This window comes from Oncorhynchus mykiss, chromosome 24, assembly GCF_013265735.2.
Source record: "Oncorhynchus mykiss isolate Arlee chromosome 24, USDA_OmykA_1.1, whole genome shotgun sequence".
Classification (NCBI taxonomy): Eukaryota; Metazoa; Chordata; class Actinopteri; order Salmoniformes; family Salmonidae; genus Oncorhynchus; species Oncorhynchus mykiss.
This window is the reverse complement of record NC_048588.1, coordinates 19,589,651-19,610,634: the sequence shown is the minus strand read 5'-3', so window position 1 is coordinate 19,610,634 and position 20,984 is coordinate 19,589,651. Positions and strand designations below refer to the sequence as shown.

Below are 20,984 nucleotides of genomic sequence, written 5' to 3'. Positions count from 1 at the left end.
AGCTTTGCATGTAGTGTACTGCAATGGAATGTACTGACGGCACCATCACATTCCAAACGTCATACACACTTGTAACCCATACTCATAGGTATGATAAATAAATTACCTATGATACGGCTGTAACTAACTGTTGCAAAGTGTCTTAAATAATATATTCAAAATTGAGAATAAAAGGAAACACTGATACCACAAACATGAGTCACGTAGCAAAAAAAATGTAACTTTTATTTGGACTGTCCATCTGATCAATACTGTAGTTCAGATCATTCAAACAATGTGTGACAGTAAAAAAGTAGCGTGTGTAAGCATGGGGTGCAAACTGTTCATTCATAAAACATTAGAAAAATGTTTGGGGAGTCATTAGAATTAAATATAAATTGTACAAGACAGAGATGCAAAACAAAAGCCTACAACATACTGCTTATTTATTATGCCAGGCAGGGACATTGACCACAACTGACAGGCCACTTGGGAGAAGGGGTCTCATGTATGACAGGCTGGCTATGTACCTCATAATTCTGCTTGGCATGTGAAAATAAAGCCAGAATCATGAAGTGCATTTTCTAACCAATTTCACGCTTCACTGAAATGTAAACACGGGGGTAAACATATTCCTTGGCCCGTTGTTAGTGTTGGGCTAGACTTGCACATATACTATTATGACTCAGATTGGCTATTTCATCCCCCTCTGCATCCTAAACCAATGGCATGTGCAAAGTCAATTTAGCTTCGCCTAAAGAACTAAGACTTTTCTACAACAGGACTGGCTACCCCTTACGTGGAGGAATTACTTCAGGTGCCATTGTATGTACTGAGACAGGGAAAGGAAATGACAACCTGAGCCATATTACATGTCATGCTAGTATCAATTTAATAGCTTAGATTGAGATCATTGGTTGCCTATCTAAACCTGAAATTCACAAACATTTTTTTAACCATTCTACTCTCTTTGTGGGAATGAATCTAATGTATTCATAAAGTCATATCTATCCAAGAGCCAGCTCAGAGGATAACCATGACTAGGACACTACACAGGCTCAATAGCCAAATCAGAGAGAGAGGAAGCTGTCGCAGTGCATTTCAGGTGACATCAACTGTTAATCAGCCTGCGGCATCTGACAGTTCAAACCCACAAGGCCAGGCAATATCAGTCTTCACTTGCCAAGGGTACACAACATACCCTCATACAGGTCTCACTCACTAGACACTATCTAGTCTAGTGAGAATCATGATTACAGCGAGTAGATAAGCAGCTGAACTGAGGGGGTAGAAAGCATCTGTCATTCTCTACCCAGCCCTCATGTGGTAGAAGGCTTAGCTACGTGCTTTAGGCCTTACATACTGAAGAGACAGCATATTTACGAGCACTGAAGTGCCAACAGTCTTATTTTCAGACCCATCATTACACATCACAGAACATGAAATGGGCACTCCCAGAGGGAGGTAAACAGTGCTATTAGGAAGAATGGACATTGAACTCCAGTCCCATCATATCTGCTCTCTGGAGGATTTGTAGACATTAAGCACTACCTTGACTGTGACACACTGCCCTCTCTCAATATCTACAACAATCGTTCAATTAGTGTGGGAGAAAACATGCAATTCTAGAAAAAAAACAGATAAGTTCTTAAAATGAAGGGAGTAGTAAAAAAAAAAAGTAATAGAAGTCATGCTGGTAAATAACCATGTTTACTAAACAAATAGACCAGCTATGGCTCTGCAGAAATAAAATGCTAATGGATATCCCTGCCTCTTGATGCAACCAAAGGTGATCCAAACGTTAAGACCATATACATACATGCACCTCCGCTCTGCCACAATCAAAGACAGGTTGTATAGGAGTTTCTGATTCAACACTGACACTACAAAATAAGTGTTAGGGTTTTACAACTGGAACACATAAAGAGACCCAAACAGGACATATTTCAAGCACCTTAAAATATAAGACAGAATAGATTCCCACGCTACGCTTTCTTACAGGTGCACTGGGGTTGGACAGCCTTCCTGTTTAGATTAAGCCACCGCGGAGCCGGCGTGAGATATGAAAACGTACCCCAATAGCAGGACGATGAAAACGGCAGTTTACATTTCTCACCTCTGGATTGAGGTAAATTTTCTGAACCTTATCTCACGCCGGCTCCGCGGTGGCTTAATCTAAACAGGAAGGCTGTCCAACCCCAGTGCACCTGTAAGTAAGAGCAGGGTGGGAATCTATTCTGGCTACTTAAAAAGTATTCCGCAGATCTCCACACAGGCTATGTTGAGGAGAGGGCAGGGTGAGGAGGTGGGTACTGGTTCATTCTGAGTGGCAGAGACAGTGCTTCCTTTGCATTTTTCAGAACCAGTCATAATGGGGCCTCAGGGTAGAAGGTGAATTCATTAAGCTTCCTCACCCAGTATAACATAGGGAGGTAACTACTTGAACACACATGCACCAACAGCTCCCCTCAGATTTTTTTTTCATTTTCTTTACCAATGCAAGTTCTCACAGCCCCCACAGAAGAAACCTCATCAGTCCTTATTCAACCATGTGGGATTTTCCCTCTGCCCTTAACTTGCAAAGGAGATTCATCATCATTTCTGTAGTAGGGCAAAAATATCAATGCGGACAAGTTGCAGCTGGCATGCTACGTTCAAACCGCCATTGTTTTAACAATTACCATGTCTAAAGTCACATTGGCCACTCCAAACATCAGTCTAACATAGGTATTCACACAGAGCGCTTCTCTTTGGCCTAGTAGAGGTGAGGAGGTGTCAGAGCCAGTAATACCCATGTTGGGTACGTGAGGGGAATGAGCCAGGGTGTTGGTGTGTCCACTGTCAGGGCCTAACTAGCTCTGGCTGTAGCAGGGTAGTTGTTTAGACAGCTGTAGTTGTGTTCAAGGATCAGAGCCATGCTACAGGCTGGTCATGCGTGTGAGTAATTTCTGTTCTAGTGCCCAATTGGGAGGCCAAGTGCCTGACCATACAGTTAAAGTATCTGGGGGTGTGAGGCGTGGCTCTGCGTGGATTTTTTTCTGGGAGGAAAAGGGGAGAAACATTTAAGTTAGAACCCCCTTAAGACAGCACCAATCCTCCATGTTCCTCTCAAAGCTCAACAGTCAGAGCATCAATCTGCTCCTTTTAATGTCACAGTCCTGCAGAAGACATGGAGCAGGTTGCACAAGTAACCTCTTCTCCCTCCTGTAATATAATAGTCATCTGTATTCCATTTATAATAAACTCAGTTAAGTATAATAAAGTAGAAAAATATCAGAGAACATATACACTGTTAGTTGTCGTTTTGTAGTGACCATTTCGCTTTCCTTTTTAAGCATATATTTTTGTGCTGGGCAAGAGGAACTGAACAGGCCTCAGTTGAAGTGAAGTGTCAGTTTGGTTTCTTCCTTTCACTGCTTTTAATTTCATATTGTTGATGTTCGGTCCATTCCATCTACAGGAAGGAGGATTGGGAAAAAAATTGATGAAAAAAATAAACATGTATTTTGATTTCAAATCGTAACGTTATTACACTCTGCCTACTCCAAGTGATACCTTTCAATAACATCAGAAAATTCCAGGAAACCTAAATGTGGTTTAAAATATCAGTGTCATACTTCCAAGAAGTTGCATGTGGGAGTGTAAGGCATGTGTTTTCACTCACCCCCTAAGGCATGCTCTGTCATACTGAGGCACAGTGACTCCAGGGTGGGGTTGATCTCCAGGTCTGCACCTGGAACTTGGCATTCTGGGAGAGGAGAGACAGGTCACACGTTACAAACTGACAGATGCATTAAATATGGAGCCGTGTGAATGCAGTGTGTATGGAGATGTGGGTGGAATGCGTAAGCCAGTGTAAAATTGGGTTTAAAGGCTGTGGGTGAGATGTATAAAGACAGTGTATGATTGGGTTTGGAAGGAGATGTCGCTGGGATATTAAAGGAAATGTGAATGGAGGGTATGTGTAAAAAGACAGTGGGAATAGACATTGGAGCAAGGTACAGTGCCTTGCGAAAGTATTTGGCCCCCTTGAACTTTGCGACCTTTTGCCACATTTCAGGCTTCAAACATAAAGATATAAAACTGTATTTTTTTGTGAAGAATCAACAACAAGTGGGACACAATCATGAAGTGGAACGACATTTATTGGATATTTCAAACTTTTTTAACAAATCAAAAACTGAAAAATTGGGCGTGCAAAATTATTCAGCCCCCTTAAGTTAATACTTTGTAGCACCACCTTTTGCTGCGATTACAGCTGTAAGTCGCTTGGGGTATGTCTCTATCAGTTTTGCACATCGAGAGACTGACATTTTTTCCCATTCCTCCTTGCAAAACAGCTCGAGCTCAGTGAGGTTGGATGGAGAGCATTTGTGAACAGCATTTGTGAACAGCAGGATTCAGGTCTGGACTTTGACTTGGCCATTCTAACACCTGGATATGTTTATTTTTGAACCATTCCATTGTAGATTTTGCTTTATGTTTTGGATCATTGTCTTGTTGGAAGACAAGTCTCAGGTCTTTTGCAGACTCCATCAGGTTTTTTTCCAGAATGGTCCTGTATTTGGCTCCATCCATCTTCCCATCAATTTTAACCATCTTCCCTGTCCCTGCTGAAGAAAAGCAAGCTCAAACCATGATGCTGCCACCACCATGTTTGACAGTGGGGATGGTGTGTTCAGCTGTGTTGCTTTTACGCCAAACATAATGTTTTGCATTGTTGCCAAAAAGTTCAATTTTGGTTTCATCTGACCAGAGCACCTTCTTCCACATGTTTGGTGTGTCTCCCAGGTGGCTTGTGGCGAACTTTAAAAGACACTTTTTATGGATATCTTTAAGAAATGGCTTTCTTCTTGCCATTCTTCCATAAAGGCCAGATTTGTGCAATATACGACTGATTGTTGTCCTATGGACAGTCTCCCACCTCAGCTGTAGATCTCTGCAGTTCATCCAGAGTGATCATGGGCATCTTGGCTGCATCGCTGATCAGTCTTCTCCTTGTATGAGCTGAAAGTTTAGAGGGACGGCCAGGTCTTGGTAGATTTGCAGTGGTCTGATACTCCTTTCATTTCAATATTATCGCTTGCACAGTGCTCCTTGGGATGTCTAAAGCTTGGGAAATCTTTTTGTATCCAAATCCGGCTTTAAACTTCTTCACAACAGTATCTCGGACCTGCCTGGTGTGTTCCTTGTTCTTCATGATGCTCTCTGCGCTTTTAACGGACCTCTGAGACTATCACAGTGCAGGTGCATTTATACGGAGACTTGATTACACACAGGTGGATTGTATTTATCATCATTAGTCATTTAGGTCAACATTGGATCATTCAGAGATCCTCACTGAACTTCTGGAGAGAGTTTGCTGCACTGAAAGTAAAGGGGCTGAATAATTTTGCACGCCCAATTTTTCAGTTTTTGATTTGTTAAAAAAGTTTGAAATATCCAATAAATGTCGTTCCACTTCATGATTGTGTCCCACTTGTTGTTGATTCTTCACAAAAAAATACAGTTTTATATCTTTATATTTGAAGCCTGAAATGTGGCAAAAGGTCGCAAAGTTCAAGGGGGCCGAATACTTTCGCAAGGCACTGTATGTGTAAGATGATGTTTAGAACTCTAATTCTCTTTCTTTCTCTCTCGGAGGACCTGAGCCCTAGGACCATGCCTCAGGACTACCTGGCATGATGACTCCTTGCTGTCCCCAGTCCACCTGGCCGTGCTGCTGCTCCAGTTTCAACTGTTCTGCCTGCGGCTATGGAACCCTGACCTGTTCACCGGACGTGCTACCTGTCCTAGACCTGCTGTTTTCAACTCTCTGGAGACAGCAGGAGCGGTAGAGATACCTCTGAATGATTGGCAATGAAAAGCCAACTGACATTTACTCCTGAGGTGCTGACCTGTTGCACCCTCGACAACTACTGTGATTATTATTATTTGACCATGCTGGTCATTTATGAACATTTGAATATCTTGGCCATGTTCTGTTATAATCTCCACCCAGCACAGCCAGAAGAGGACTGGCCACCCCTCATAGCCTGGTTCCTCTCTAGGTTTCTTCCTAGGGAGTTTTTCCTAGCCACCATGCTTCTACACCTGCATTGCTTGCTGTTTGGGGTTTTAGGCTGGGTTTCTGTACAGCACTTTGAGATATCAGCTGATGTAAGAAGGGCTATATAAAAACATCTGATTTAGAAGTGATTGGGGTAATATTTGGGGGAAGGGGGTGCTAGGATCCTACCTTGCTGCTGGAACAGGAGCATGGTTTGCGGGGAGGTGTGGACAGGGAGTGAGTGGGTCCGTTGCACAGAGCTGCGACTCTGGCTCGGCATGCTGTTGCTGCCCCCAGGGTTGGCAAACCACAGGTTCTACAGAGACAACAGAACATCAACTCTCATCAAACATGTTGTACACTGTGTGAGTCTTCCCAGCACGATGATTACAGAGAGACTCTTCCAGCTATGATAATGAACCAATGCATATCAAAATGCAGTGCCTAACCCACGTGTTGCCCTGGGTATTGCATTGATTAACCTGTCAACACTTGTGGTTGCACTTGTTAATCTGTCAAAACAAATGCTGTCTAAGGATAGTTCATCACTATGTGGGTATAATAACATGTAGATCAATATAATCTAATGTCAAATCTAATGTTGGCTAACTAGCTGCAACCCTCAATGACAAAGACTTCTTAGAAAATGTATTATCTTGTGAATGATTCTGACTTTTCTATATGTAAACTTCAGTGGCTGTATTCAATGCCCCCAGACTATATGACATCCCATCCTATGACTAACCTGTCTGCCCTGGCCTGGCAGTGTAGGGCTGGTGAGGGTGTGGCGAGGGGAGGCAACCCCGATACCACCTGGACTCAGGAGACCCATGCGCCCGGCAGTGAGGCCACGAGGGGGCAACTGGAATGACCTCTGCCCCCTACGTGCCAGACCCCCAGCACTCACAGAGCCTGCTGTGGGGAGGGAGTTGGAACCATATGCCCAGCTAGAGGAGACAGAGATAACAGTTATCAGACAGAGCCCTGTAGGACATTCAGCTAGAGGAGACAGAGAGAACAGTTATCAGACAGAGCCCTGTAGGACATTCAGCTAGAGGAGACAGAGAGAACAGTTATCAGACAGAGCCCTGTAGGACATTCAGCTAGAGGAGACAGAGAGAACAGTTATCAAACAGAGCCCTGGGGGACATTCAGCTAGAGGAGACAGAGAGAACAGTTATCAGACAGAGCCCTGTAGGACATTCAGCTAGAGGAGACAGAGAGAACAGTTATCAGACAGAGCCCTGTAGGACATTCAGCTAGAGGAGACAGAGAGAACAGTTATCAAACAGAGCCCTGTAGGACATTCAGCTAGAGGAGACAGAGAGAACAGTTATCAGACAGAGCCCTGTAGGACATTCAGCTAGAGGAGACAGAGAGAACAGTTATCAGACAGAGCCCTGTAGGACATTCAGCTAGAGGAGACAGAGAGAACAGTTATCAAACAGAGCCCTGTAGGACATTCAGCTAGAGGAGACAGAGAGAACAGTTATCAGACAGAGCCCTGTAGGACATTCAGCTAGAGGAGACAGAGAGAACCGTTATCAAACAGAGCCCTGGGGGACATCCATATGGATAGAGAGAGACTCTTAGCTGCCATGGCAGAAGAGTGATAGATTAAAAGGAGAAGAGAAGTCCAGTTATCTTACCCTTTCTGTCGGTACACAGGCATGTCCAGCATGGCTTTTCTTGGGAACAGGCGGAGCAGTTTGAGAACCTGCTGCTTCCAGGAGACCAGTCTCTTCCTCTGAGTCTCTGTGAAAGCCTGAAATAGAGAGAGAATGAAAGAGATGAGGTAAGAGATGTAAGAGAGAGAAATTGAGAGGTAACAGAGAGAGAGAGGAGAGAGAGTGAAACCCTGCTCCTGATGATTTCAAACAGCTAGCTAGAGACATCAAATACTTCACCCCAGTTGAGATACATATTTTAATTGGCGAGTGAGAAAGACAGCGAGCAAGAGACAGGTGTTTGAACTCCTGGTAATGGTTGAAACATAGCAGCAAAAAAATAAACCTTATCACTTCTTTCTTAGTGCAGTGAAAGTTCTTTGTAACATACCATTGAGAGGAGCAGTAGGTGTTGTTACACATCATATGTAACATACCATTGAGAGGAGCAGTAGGTGTTGTTACACATCATTTGTAACATACCATTGAGAGGAGCAGTAGGTGTTGTTACAACATATGTAACATACCATTGAGAGGAGCAGTAGGTGTTGTTACACATCATATGTACCATACCATTGAGAGGAGCAGTAGGTGTTGTTACAACATATGTAACATACCATTGAGAGGAGCAGTAGGTGTTGTTACAACATATGTAACATACCATTGAGAGGAGCAGTAGGTGTTGTTACACATCATATGTACCACACCATTGAGAGGAGCAGTAGGTGTTGTTACAACATATGTAACATACCATTGAGAGGAGCAGTAGGTGTTGTTACACATCATATGTACCATACCATTGAGAGGAGCAGTAGGTGTTGTTACAACATATGTAACATACCATTGAGAGGAGCAGTAGGTGTTGTTACAACATATGTAACATACCATTGAGAGGAGCAGTAGGTGTTGTTACACATCATATGTACCACACCATTGAGAGGAGCAGTAGGTGTTGTTACACATCATATGTAAAATACCATTGAGAGGAGCAGTAGGTGTTGTTACACATCATTTGTAACATACCATTGAGAGGAGCAGTAGGTGTTGTTACACATCATTTGTAACATACCATTGAGAGGAGCAGTAGGTGTTGTTACACATCATATGTAACATACCATTGAGAGGAGCAGTAGGTGTTGTTACACATCATATGTAACATACCATTGAGAGGAGCAATAGGTGTTGTTACAACATCATATGTAACATACCATTGAGAGGAGCAGTAGGTGTTGTTACAACATCATTTGTAACATACCATTGAGAGGAGCAGTAGGTGTTGTTACAACATCATTTGTAACATACCATTGAGAGGAGCAGTAGGTGTTGTTACACATCATATGTAACATACCATTGAGAGGAGCAGTAGGTGTTGTTACAACATCATTTGTAACATATCATTGAGAGGAGCAGTAGGTGTTGTTACAACATATGTAACATACCATTGAGAGGAGCAGTAGGTGTTGTTACACATCATTTGTAACATACAATTGAGAGGAGCAGTAGGTGTTGTTACACATCATATGTAACATACCATTGAGAGGAGCAGTAGGTGTTGTTACACATCATATGTAACATACCATTGAGAGGAGCAGCAGGTGTTGTTACAACATCATATGTAACATACCATTGAGAGGAGCAGTAGGTGTTGTTACAACATAATTTGTAACATACCATTGAGAGGAGCAGTAGGTGTTGTTACAACATCATTTGTAACATACCATTGAGAGGAGCAGTAGGTGTTGTTACATCATTTGTAACATACCATTGAGAGGAGCAGTAGGTGTTACACATCATTTGTAACGTACCATTGAGAGGAGCAGTAGGTGTTGTTACAACATCATTTGTAACATACCATTGAGAGGAGCAGTAGGTGTTGTTACATCATTTGTAACATACCATTGAGAGGAGCAGTAGGTGTTGTTACATCATTTGTAACATACCATTGAGAGGAGCAGTAGGTGTTACACATCATTTGTAACGTACCATTGAGAGGAGCAGTAGGTGTTGTTACACATCATTTGTAACATACCATTGAGAGGAGCAGTAGGTGTTGTTACACATCATTTGTAACATACCATTGAGAGGAGCAGTAGGTGTTGTTACATCATTTGTAACATACCATTGAGAGGAGCAGTAGGTGTTGTTACATCATTTGTAACATACCATTGAGAGGAGCAGTAGGTGTTACACATCATTTGTAACGTACCATTGAGAGGAGCAGTAGGTGTTGTTACACATCATTTGTAACATACCATTGAGAGGAGCAGTAGGTGTTGTTACATCATTTGTAACATACCATTGAGAGGAGCAGTAGGTGTTGTTACATCATTTGTAACATACCATTGAGAGGAGCAGTAGGTGTTACACATCATTTGTAACGTACCATTGAGAGGAGCAGTAGGTGTTGTTACACATCATTTGTAACATACCATTGAGAGGAGCAGTAGGTGTTGTTACACATCATTTGTAACATACCATTGAGAGGAGCAGTAGGTGTTGTTACATCATTTGTAACATACCATTGAGAGGAGCAGTAGGTGTTACACATCATTTGTAACATACCATTGAGAGGAGCAGTAGGTGTTGTTACACATCATTTGTAACATACCATTGAGAGGAGCAGTAGGTGTTGTTACATCATTTGTAACATACCATTGAGAGGAGCAGTAGGTGTTGTTACAACATCATTTGTAACATACCATTGAGAGGAGCAGTAGGTGTTGTTACATCATTTGTAACATACCATTGAGAGGAGCAGTAGGTGTTGTTACATCATTTGTAACATACCATTGAGAGGAGCAGTAGGTGTTACACATCATTTGTAACGTACCATTGAGAGGAGCAGTAGGTGTTGTTACACATCATTTGTAACATACCATTGAGAGGAGCAGTAGGTGTTGTTACACATCATTTGTAACATACCATTGAGAGGAGCAGTAGGTGTTGTTACATCATTTGTAACATACCATTGAGAGGAGCAGTAGGTGTTACACATCATTTGTAACATACCATTGAGAGGAGCAGTAGGTGTTGTTACACATCATTTGTAACATACCATTGAGAGGAGCAGTAGGTGTTGTTACATCATTTGTAACATACCATTGAGAGGAGCAGTAGGTGTTGTTACAACATCATATGTAACATACCATTGAGAGGAGCAGTAGGTGGTGTTACACATAATTTGTAACATACCATTGAGAGGAGCAGTAGGTGTTGTTACACATCATTTGTAACATACCATTGAGAGGAGCAATAGGTGTTGTTACAACATCATTTGTAACATACCATTGAGAGGAGCAGTAGGTGTTGTTACACATCATTTGTAACATACCATTGAGAGGAGCAGTAGGTGTTGTTACACATCATTTGTAACATACCATTGAGAGGAGCAGTAGGTGTTGTTACATCATTTGTAACATACCATTGAGAGGAGCAGTAGGTGTTGTTACAACATCATATGTAACATACCATTGAGAGGAGCAGTAGGTGGTGTTACACATAATTTGTAACATACCATTGAGAGGAGCAGTAGGTGTTGTTACACATCATTTGTAACATACCATTGAGAGGAGCAATAGGTGTTGTTACAACATCATTTGTAACATACCATTGAGAGGAGCAGTAGGTGTTGTTACACATCATTTGTAACATACCATTGAGAGGAGCAGTAGGTGTTGTTACAACATCATTTGTAACATACCATTGAGAGGAGCAGTAGGTGTTGTTACACATCATTTGTAACATACCATTGAGAGGAGCAATAGGTGTTGTTACAACATCATTTGTAACATACCATTGAGAGGAGCAGTAGGTGTTGTTACACATCATTTGTAACATACCATTGAGAGGAGCAGTAGGTGTTGTTACAACATCATTTGTAACATACCATTGAGAGGAGCAGTAGGTGTTGTTACACATCATTTGTAACATACCATTGAGAGGAGCAATAGGTGTTGTTACAACATCATTTGTAACATACCATTGAGAGGAGCAGTAGGTGTTGTTACACATCATTTGTAACATACCATTGAGAGGAGCAGTAGGTGTTGTTACACATCATTTGCAGCCTAAACCACCAGCTAGCTGTATGTGAAAAGGTTGAAATGTTTATTTTCTAGATGTGATTCTGTGCTGTCTCACCTCATGTGTCAGACATTTCTCAATGAGCTGCAGGTAACAGCTGATATTCTCCTCGTCCGGCCTGGACACCAGTAGTTGAGTGCACACTGCAACACATGGACAGGAGGTTCACACAATGTTACATAACACCCACCCCCTCCAACACTCATTCCAAACAAAACACACCAGCACATCACACATCAACAACAAACAAGCTCAACAATTGTCCAAATGCACAATACACATGTACTCAGCCATGTAAAAGCCTTATCCTTTTTTACCTTTACCCATGACACGTGTGAACTGGCCAGCAATGTCGCGGTCTGAGATGGGTGTGGCTGAGGACTCCCCGTCGCAGGGAGGGGGGTTGTGTGGCTGGAAGCCCTCCTGGGCCAGGTCCTTGTCCTCCCCAGGGTTGGAGTGGTCTGAGGGGGATCCAGTCCCCTCCATATCTCTGTGGGAAACACTGGGAGGGCTGTAGCTGTAGACCTTGATGGGGGTGATGATAATCTGCTGTAGCTCCTGTAGGGCGTTACGCAGGTTGCCCCCCTCCAATATATCCTGTTGGATCAATCATAGCATTATCTTATTAGCAAAGCTGTCTTGAGGTGTGACAGGAAATTGTCATGGAACTCGCTGCTCAACTTCTCATTTGAAGAAAATGTGAGTGGTAGCATATCTACACTATTTGTGATTATTATAGTGGATATGGTCATTTACATTTCATTTTTTTTTTTCCGTCTAGGGCACAGGGATCCAAATGGGAACTAACAGTTAAGTTGTTGAGAACAACATTACCAGATAAAAATGCATCTGAAATGCTTTAAAAATAATAGCGGTGAGAGCATGTGGTTTACCTTCTCTAAAGACTTGAGAACGCTTGGCCTCTCCCGTAGCTTCTGGACACTCAGGGCTATCTTGTGCCGCGCACCTTTGGTCACATTCTGGACGAAGAGTTAAAAGGAGAAATCACTGCTCACAGCAACACAGACATCCAGATATCCAGTTACTAAATAACACTCCTGATCACCATCGGTTTCATTAAAGCTATGGAGCAGAGCCAAGACGGCATCGTTTATCTGCGCGGGGAGGCTGTGTATAACTGTAGAGTGCAGCTGATGCCTCATTTCATGGCTCATTGAGTGCTGAGGTATGACTATGCTGGAGGACAATACACAGGCCATATCTATTCAGCCCTGATGAGGAAGGCAGGGAAAAGAGAGGACTAACAAGAGAAGCTGACCAACCTGTGACAAACGATGACAAACCTGTGACTCCAGGTGGTGCTCTGTCAGAATCATCATCTCCTCATAAGTCATCTGGGAGAAAAGTGCTGCGTACTTATGAAGACGAAGGCTCTTCAGCCACATGGGCACATCTGAAACAGAAAGTAGAATAACAACATGCTCATAAGTTGTTATTCTTCTCCTGTTGAGTCCTTGTAACTCTAGTCCAAGAACAATGAGAAGGAAAGAACTACCAAATAATAGACACTATTGTGGAATGCTTGACGCATCTGTGCAGTGCATGTCAAAATAAACACCTCAGATCTATTTGTTGGAGAACGCTGTCCTACATATTTTCATGGACATCTGGAGCACAAACAAACAAACTTAAACTCTATAGCATCCCACTGAAAAGGCAAATCCACCATTGCCAAGTAGCCGTTGGCATGTCATGACTTTTCCCAGAGAAAATACCAACAATGTAACCGCTTTGAACCCTTGGCATGTTATGGTTGACCTCCTGACCTTTCATGCCACTGCCGTCCTCCTGGAAGGTGTTTCTGGAGCCCTGGTCCTCAGTCTGCTCGCTGCCTGAGGATGCCACACTACTCTGGGGGGACAGGGGGGCGTGGTCAAAGGCCTGTCGCCCCCCCAGGTCATCCTGGCTCAGCCAATCTGCGCCACAGACCTGGGGACTGGAGGGGATCAGGGACAAGGACCTCTTCAGAGGACTGGGCTGGCCCATCTGACCCATGCCTGGCAGGGCACACAGGAGGGGCAGGATGTTATAGATAATCGCAATAAACCATCCCATTAATGAAGGCTAGGCCTATACAGAGAGAATATTTATAAAGACGTGACAATCATGACAAAGATCACAAACGAAATAGTTGAGCATGATTACATAACTGAGATAACGACAACAAGTTATATTGTATGTTTAGTAGGAGATGTGAGCCACTGACCTGCATTGTTGCTGTTGATGGGCGAGGACATCCCGCCCTGGAAAGACATGTGTCCATTCTGCCCTGCAGGGGAGGAGCTGGAGGAGGGGGGCTTGTCCAGCCAGCCGTGGCCAGGGTCCAGGCCCTCCGCGGAGCCCGGCCAATCATCTGAACCCTGACGGGGGTGGTAGGGGCCGGAGGGGGGCCGGGAGGAGGGCCCTGGGTAGCCGCTGGAGAGGTGCTCCTCCAAGTGGTTGAGCCACATGGCCAGCGAGGTGCGGTCGTCCAGGGTGGTGGCCGGGTGGATGAGGGCGTAGGACAGCAGCTGTCTGCTCTCCTCCACAAACAGGCTGCTCTCGATGGTATAGCTCAGCACCTTCTGCAGCAGCTTCATGTACTCACACTTGGCCTCGCTGTTGCGGGGCTGCAGCAGGGGTAGGTGGGACAACAGCAGGGACACCGCCTTCTCCATGGGCTCCTGGTGCCACTGGCTCACAATGTCTAGAGAGGGGAGGGACAGAGGGGCAGTTAATTACATGTACAAATATATTTTCACAGGTTGTAGGTCTATCTGTTACAAGGTTTTTACACTTTAAGAAAAGGTGTACCGGTAATGACACATGGCTAATCCAATAGGGTTTCAAATGTATCCTCCAGAAATCTGCAGTCATTAACTACCTGCATTGTTGGCCTCAGCCTCCAGGATGTGGATCTCAGTGCAGTCTGCCAGCCAGTGCTCCAGGCAGATGTGCAGGAAGCGGGCCTGGGTACGAGACGCTCTCTTCAGCAAGGAAAGAAGCGCCACCGTCTGCTCACACTCGTTCCAGCCCTTGAACCAGTCCGTCAGGATGCCCACCTGGTCTCGGAACATCATGGCGCTATCCCAACGGGAAGGTGGGTGGGAATATGTGGGTGGGGGGTTAGGGGGAAGACTGCTTGCTCACACACAGGTTCACTCTGGCCCCGCTCAGCGGCTGCTTTTACACAACAGTCCTGGGATCCCCTCAAAGTAGAGCGAGGGGCCCTCACATGGTTCAGGTGCAGGAGATGGGGGTACTGAGGGGGGGCGTGTTAAATCCAGCTGGTTGTGTCAGACAGAAGGAGGGTTCTCTCTCAGGTGCATCAGTGTCAGCATCATCCAAATCCTAACAAATCAACAGGGAAAAGTACATAAGGTACACTGAAAAAAATATATAAACACAACATGAACAGTGTTGGTCCTATGTCATGAGCTGAAATAAAAGATACCAGAAATATTCCATACACACAAAAAGCTTATTGCTCTCAAATTGTGCAATTTTTTTTAAACATCCCCCTTAGTGAGCATTTCTCCATCACCAAGATAATCCATCCAGCTCATAGGTGAGGCATATCAAAAAGCTGGTCATTACACAGGTGCACCTTGTGCTGGGGACAATAAAAGGCCACTAAAATGTGCAGTTGAAATCAAACTGCCACATGCAGCGAATACAACAAATGTAGACATTACCGTGAAATGCTTACTTACAAGCCCTTAACCAACAATGCAGTTCAAGAGTAAGAAAATATTTACCAAATAAACTAAAGTAAAAAATTAAATACAAAAATAATAAAAAGTAACAATAACATAAGAATAAAGAGGCTATATACATTGAGTACCGGTACCGAATCAGTGTGCGGGGGTACAGGTTAGTTAAGGTAATTTGTACCTGTTGGTAGGGGTGAAGTGACGATGCATAGATAATAAACAGCGAGTAGCAGCAGTGTACAAAACAAATGGAGGGGATCAATGTAAATAGCCCGGTGGCCATTTGACTAATTGTTCAGCAGTCTTATGTCTTGGGGGTAGAAGCTGTTAAGGAGCCTTTTGGTCCTAGACTTGGCGCTCCGGTACCGTTTGCCGTGTGTGCGGTAGCAGAGAAAACAGTCTATGACTTGGGTGACTGGAGTCTCCCGACAATTTAATGGGCTTTACTCTGACACCGCCTATTATATAGGTCCTGGATGACAGGAAGCTTGGCCCCAGTGATGTACTTGGGCCGTACGCACTACCCTCTGTAGCACCTTATGGTCAGATGCCGAGCAGTTGCCATACCAGGCAGTGATGCAAACAGTCAGGACGCTCTCAATGGTGCAACTGTAGAACTTTGAGGATCTGGGGACCCATGCCAAATCTTTTCAGTCTCCTGAGGGGGAAAAAGTTTTGTCGTGCCATCTTCACGACTGTCTGGGTGTGTATGGACCATGATAGTTAATTGGTGATGTGGACGCCAAGGAACTTGAACACACTCAACCCGCTCAATTACAGCCCCGTCGATGTTAATGGGGAACTGTTCCACCCGCCTTTTTCTGTAGTCTACGATCAGCTCCTCTGTCTTACTCACATTGAGGGAGAGGTTGTTGTCCTGGCACCACAGTGCCAGTTCTCTGACCTCCTCCCTATAGTCTCATCGTTGGTGGTGATTAGGCCTAAAACTGTTGTGCCATCAGCAAATGGTGTTGGAGTAGTGTTTGCCAACGCAGTCCTGGGTGAACAGGGAGTACAGGAGGGGACTACGTACACACCCATGAGGGGCCCCAGTGTTGAGGATCAGCGTGGCAGACATGTTGTTGCCTACCCTTACCACCTGGAGGGCAGCCCATTTGGAAGTCCAGGATCCAGTTGCAGAGGAAGGTGTTTAGTCCCAGGGACCTTAGCTTAGTGATGAGCTTTGAGGGCACTATGGTGTAGCACGCTGAGCTGTAGTCAGTGACCAGCACTCTCACACAGGTGTTCCATTTGTCCAGGTGGGAAAGGGTTTCCCTTTGCATCTGGGTTTCCCTTTGTAGTCCGTAAAAGTTTTCAAGCCCTGCCACATCCAACGAGCGTCAGAGCCGGTGTAGTAGGATTCAATCTTAATCTTGTATTGATGGTTCGTCTGAGGGCATAGCGGGATTTCTTATAAGCGTCTGGATTAGTGTCCCGCTCCTTGAAAGCGGCAGCTCTAGCCTTTGGCTCAATGTGGATGTTGCCTGTAATCCATGGCTTCTGGTTGGGATATGTACGTACGGTCACTGTGGGGACGACGTCGTCGATGCACTTATTGATGAAACCGATGACTGAGGTGGTATACTCCTTAATGCCATTGGATGATTCCCGAAACATATTCCAGTCTGTGCTAGCAAAAGTCCTGTAGCGTAGCATCTGCGTCATCTGACAACTTCCGTATTGAGCGAGTCACTGGTACTTCCTGCTTTAGTTTTTGCTTGTAAGCAGTTATCAGGAGGATAGAATTGTGGTCATATTTGCAAATGGGAGGGCGGGGGAGAGCTTTGCATGCATCTCTGTGTGTGAAGTAAAGGTAGTCTAGAGTTTTTTTCCTCTGGTTGCACATTTGACATGCTGGTAAAAATTTGATTAAATTCATTTAAGTTTCCCTGCATTAAAGTCCACGTTTGACAAAAAAAATCTCACTCTTTTGTCCATAATATTAATCTCATCATGTAGGCCAGGGATGGGCAACTTTGATGGCGCCCTCCTCCCGCCCCCCAAAAACAGAACTCATAATGGGCCGCAGAGGGGCAGCAGGTAGCCTAATGGTTAGAGAGTTGGGCCAGTAACCGGAAGGTTGTCAAGGTAAAATTCTGTCGTTCTGCCCCCCCGCACCTCTCTGATTCAAAAGGGTCAGGTTAAATGCAGAAGACACATTTCAGTTGGACAACTGACTAGGTACCCCCCTTTGCCTTTCCCTAGTGGCTCTGCGTACACACATCCTAAAACATTTTACTGGCCCACCTCGTGACAGCGAAGGTTTTTTTTTAATACATTTTAAAGTTAATGTCCTGCAATTCTGCACATTTTGCCATGGGGCATAGAAATAATGTTGCCGTTTAAAGCAAGTTTGCTGCAATTCTACGCAATTCCATAACTAAGTTCATGCAATTCTAGTCATTTTGCCATAGGGTGGAGGCAAATGTTAGCAGTTTTTAATATGATAACTAATGATCAATGGGCCCCACCCTATTTGGTATTTCAACCATGCTTACTACAAGTTTAGATGGCCGTCCCCTAGGCTAATTTACCGGTCTAAAAACATTTTGCTGACATGGGCTAAATGAGTGGATGCTGATGCACAACCAAATTTCAAAATGTCACCTTGTGTAGTATTCTTTTATTAATTGTCAACAGTAAGTTGAGACCTAGACTGAGTAACAAAAAAATGATTTTTTTGGTCAAGGGCCTACAAACAGGGTCGCCCATTCCTGATGTAGGCTATACAAGTGCTCTCGCCAATAGCATGCAGATAGCTCTATTATCTAGAGGGCACGTGCCAATACCAGGGAGTGCACACTCGTTATACAACGCAAACATTTTTGGTGAGAAAACAAATCATTAGAGTTAAAAATACAATAGAAACTCATTGTAATTTTTTATTCCATACATAACTGCAAAGGGTATTTTTATGTGCACTACCTCATGTACAGCCTTTTATCTCCAACAAGTCAATTTGATGGAAACATCTCTGGTGTTAAAATGTGAATATTGTTTTAATGCTAATTTTTGAATATTCATATGAAACTGTCCCAAATTGGATAGAAACCTAGCTAGTATCACTCGACCGTGGAATTGCCCTTCTACATTGTATAGACAGTGTAAAGATGGTCTCTGTACAACGCACTAATGCATATTCTTTATTTAGGCCAGCTAATCATAATGCAAGATAATCAGCTTCATGGTGAAGTGAAAGTAGAGCACATTATTATTACCAGCATCATCAACACAGGTTACGGTAAAGAACTTCCATGCAGTATGCATGCACATTTATCCTGACCATTCAGCCAACATCTGTGTAAGTTTGATAAAGCCAACATCTAGGCCTAGCTGCCCGGTCAATCCATGAGTCTATTTGACTTGAAGCAACAACAACAAAAAAGACTACATCATCTCCATGCAATCTGTCATGTATATTCTTAGCACAATACATAATATGTGATGACTTGCAATACAGCTTGTTACAGGGTAAAGTAAAGACAGCTGTCATCCAACCCTCCCAGTATTGCAATGACCACCTGAATGGTGGGTATATACTGTAACTTGCAATGCCTAGTTGTTATGTAGCTAGGTTTATATAAATAAAACCAGACTGGTCTCATAGACTAGACGTAACATAGTCAATGTAAATCCGAAGCGTTCAAATTAGTTATAATATGTTACGCTTGGTATGGTGAAATAAGACAGATGGTCAAGGAAAAAACAAAAGTCAAGCGGTTTGATCGCGGTGGGTGGGCTGGCCGTATAACGAGAACGTCTAGCAACCCAAAGGTTGAGACTTAAAATCTCATCAACAACAACTTTAAATATTTCGCAACTTTTCAACTAATTACTACTTTTTAACTACTTAGCATACTCATCCCCTAACCTTAATTAACCCTTTAACCTAACTCCTAAACTGAATTCTTAACTCTAACCCATAGCCGAGCTAATGTTAGTAAGCTAGGTATCGTTAGCCACCTAGCCAGAATTCGTAACATATCATGTTGGACATCCACAAATTAATACATACCATACGAAACGTGACATACACTAAATGGTTTGTCTCTGATTTACGTACAGAATAATACGAAATACTCAAACCAGCCCAGCTAGCTAACTAGAGATATTTGTCCAACTTGATTTGATCACAAAAGCAGAACGTTACGTTAGTCGCCAAGCTCTGGCTAGGAGGGGCTGTATTAGTAGTAACGTTACCTAGCTAACAAGTACGAGGGGTGGTTATTCTAACTAGGCTAACGTTACCACCAGTCCACTACCAAGTACCTACAGAGCTAATCATCTAGCTAGTTTGTTGGTATAGATAGTTATCTAGCTAGCTAACGTTGGTAGCTATGTCAACTCACGATCAAACAAAAGAGGGAATAAAACATTTGTACATTTAACGTTAGCTATCACAGCTAGATAACGTTAACTCGCAGCCTTACCTGTGGTAAGTTAGCTAACGTACGTTTGACCAGGCCATACATGTAGTTAGCTAACGTAGTTAGCCAAGATAGTTGGTCAGAAAACATAAAAACAAACCTGTGACAAAGGTGACGTTTCCAGGGCACGGCTGTTGCAATCTACTGCACACGGGTTGATTTGATGGTCTGGGGCAGTTAGCTAGCTTAAAAACACCAGGCCTCTACGGATGGCTTTCACCATGTAAATGGACGATGGTTTCAGGATTGGTGTTGTTTTTCAGTAGCGACGTTGCTATTGGAATGTCGCTGCATTTCTCATCTCGTTAAACGATATTACAGTCGTCGCGTTGCAAAGGTCCTCCATGGTCCATTTTGCAACAAAAAAAAACACGGCATGTTACATAAATGATATCCACATCCCACCCTTCAACTTCTAGCGGTTGGTTTGTTTACCTTTGTGAATTGTCACTTGTTAGCTCCCTAACCGATTAGATAGCTAACGTAGCCGCTAAATCGCTAGCAAGTAGCTAACGTTATTTGCTTCATCTATAAACGCTGGATGAGGCGAAGATTTCGATCCAACAGTTGTCGTTGATTGCTTTGAAAATTATTTTCGGATTATAAAAAAAAAAACACATTTACAAGACTATCTATGTACAGAATGTGTATTTGAACATTGAGAAATATGGAAAGTACGCTTGGCGATATCTAGCTAGCCTACTTCGATTCAGACTTGAAGCAACGTCGGAAACTAACGTAATGGCTTTTGGGCGGGGTAAACAAAGAGAAAAGTGCCCCACCTAGCGGATGAAACGCACACACCACTCCTGGGTTGAAATTGATGGATATGATCACAGATTATCCATTATATTGAGCAGATACTAAAGTGGCCGCTAAAACAATGGAAATACTTTTCTTATAAAAAGGAAGGCAGTCGGCAAGATCAGGTGGGACCATTCTAGCCAATGAGAGGGCAGATACGCGTGTGAATAAGAGGCACAACTCCAATATAACTGTTTTTTTTCTCCAAAATTGCCGTGATGTCACGTATCCTACTTATATCAGTACACTCTTAACATCCTAA

At 43.5% G+C, this 20,984-nt stretch overlaps 1 protein-coding gene across 4 annotated transcripts; it reads right to left on the bottom strand.

Annotated features, from left to right (window-relative positions):
• Positions 1-199: 199 nt before the first annotated feature.
• On the bottom strand, positions 200-20,673 carry LOC110503951 (protein Smaug homolog 2). Of its 4 annotated transcripts, none has more exons than XM_036961678.1 (13): positions 20,019-20,673; positions 14,663-15,129; positions 14,006-14,485; positions 13,566-13,796; positions 13,062-13,192; positions 12,672-12,758; positions 12,096-12,375; positions 11,836-11,921; positions 7,678-7,793; positions 6,774-6,975; positions 6,218-6,344; positions 3,644-3,727; positions 200-3,433 (listed from the first exon to the last, which is right to left on the bottom strand). In XM_036961678.1, the coding sequence occupies exons 2-13, from the start codon at positions 14,856-14,858 to the stop codon at positions 3,405-3,407; spliced, it is 2,049 nt and encodes a 682-aa protein (XP_036817573.1). In that variant the 5' UTR covers positions 14,859-15,129; positions 20,019-20,673; the 3' UTR covers positions 200-3,404. The 4 variants fall into 4 exon arrangements, with proteins under 4 accessions (XP_036817573.1, XP_036817575.1, XP_036817574.1 ...); XM_036961680.1 differs by having other exon boundaries at positions 13,083-13,192; XM_036961679.1 differs by having other exon boundaries at positions 20,354-20,673.
• Positions 20,674-20,984: the final 311 nt, after the last annotated feature.

Coding starts and splice junctions, on each gene's coding strand:
- LOC110503951 (XM_036961678.1), bottom strand. CDS start 14,858: ATGATGTTCCGAGACCAGGTGGGCATCCTGACGGACTGGTTCAAGGGC. Junction 13,797..14,005: donor CATCAACAGCAACAATGCAG/GTCAGTGGCTCA, acceptor GTGCCCTGCCAG/GCATGGGTCAGATGGGCCAG. Junction 12,759..13,061: donor TTTGTCATCGTTTGTCACAG/GTTGGTCAGCTT, acceptor CTCTTCGTCCAG/AATGTGACCAAAGGTGCGCG.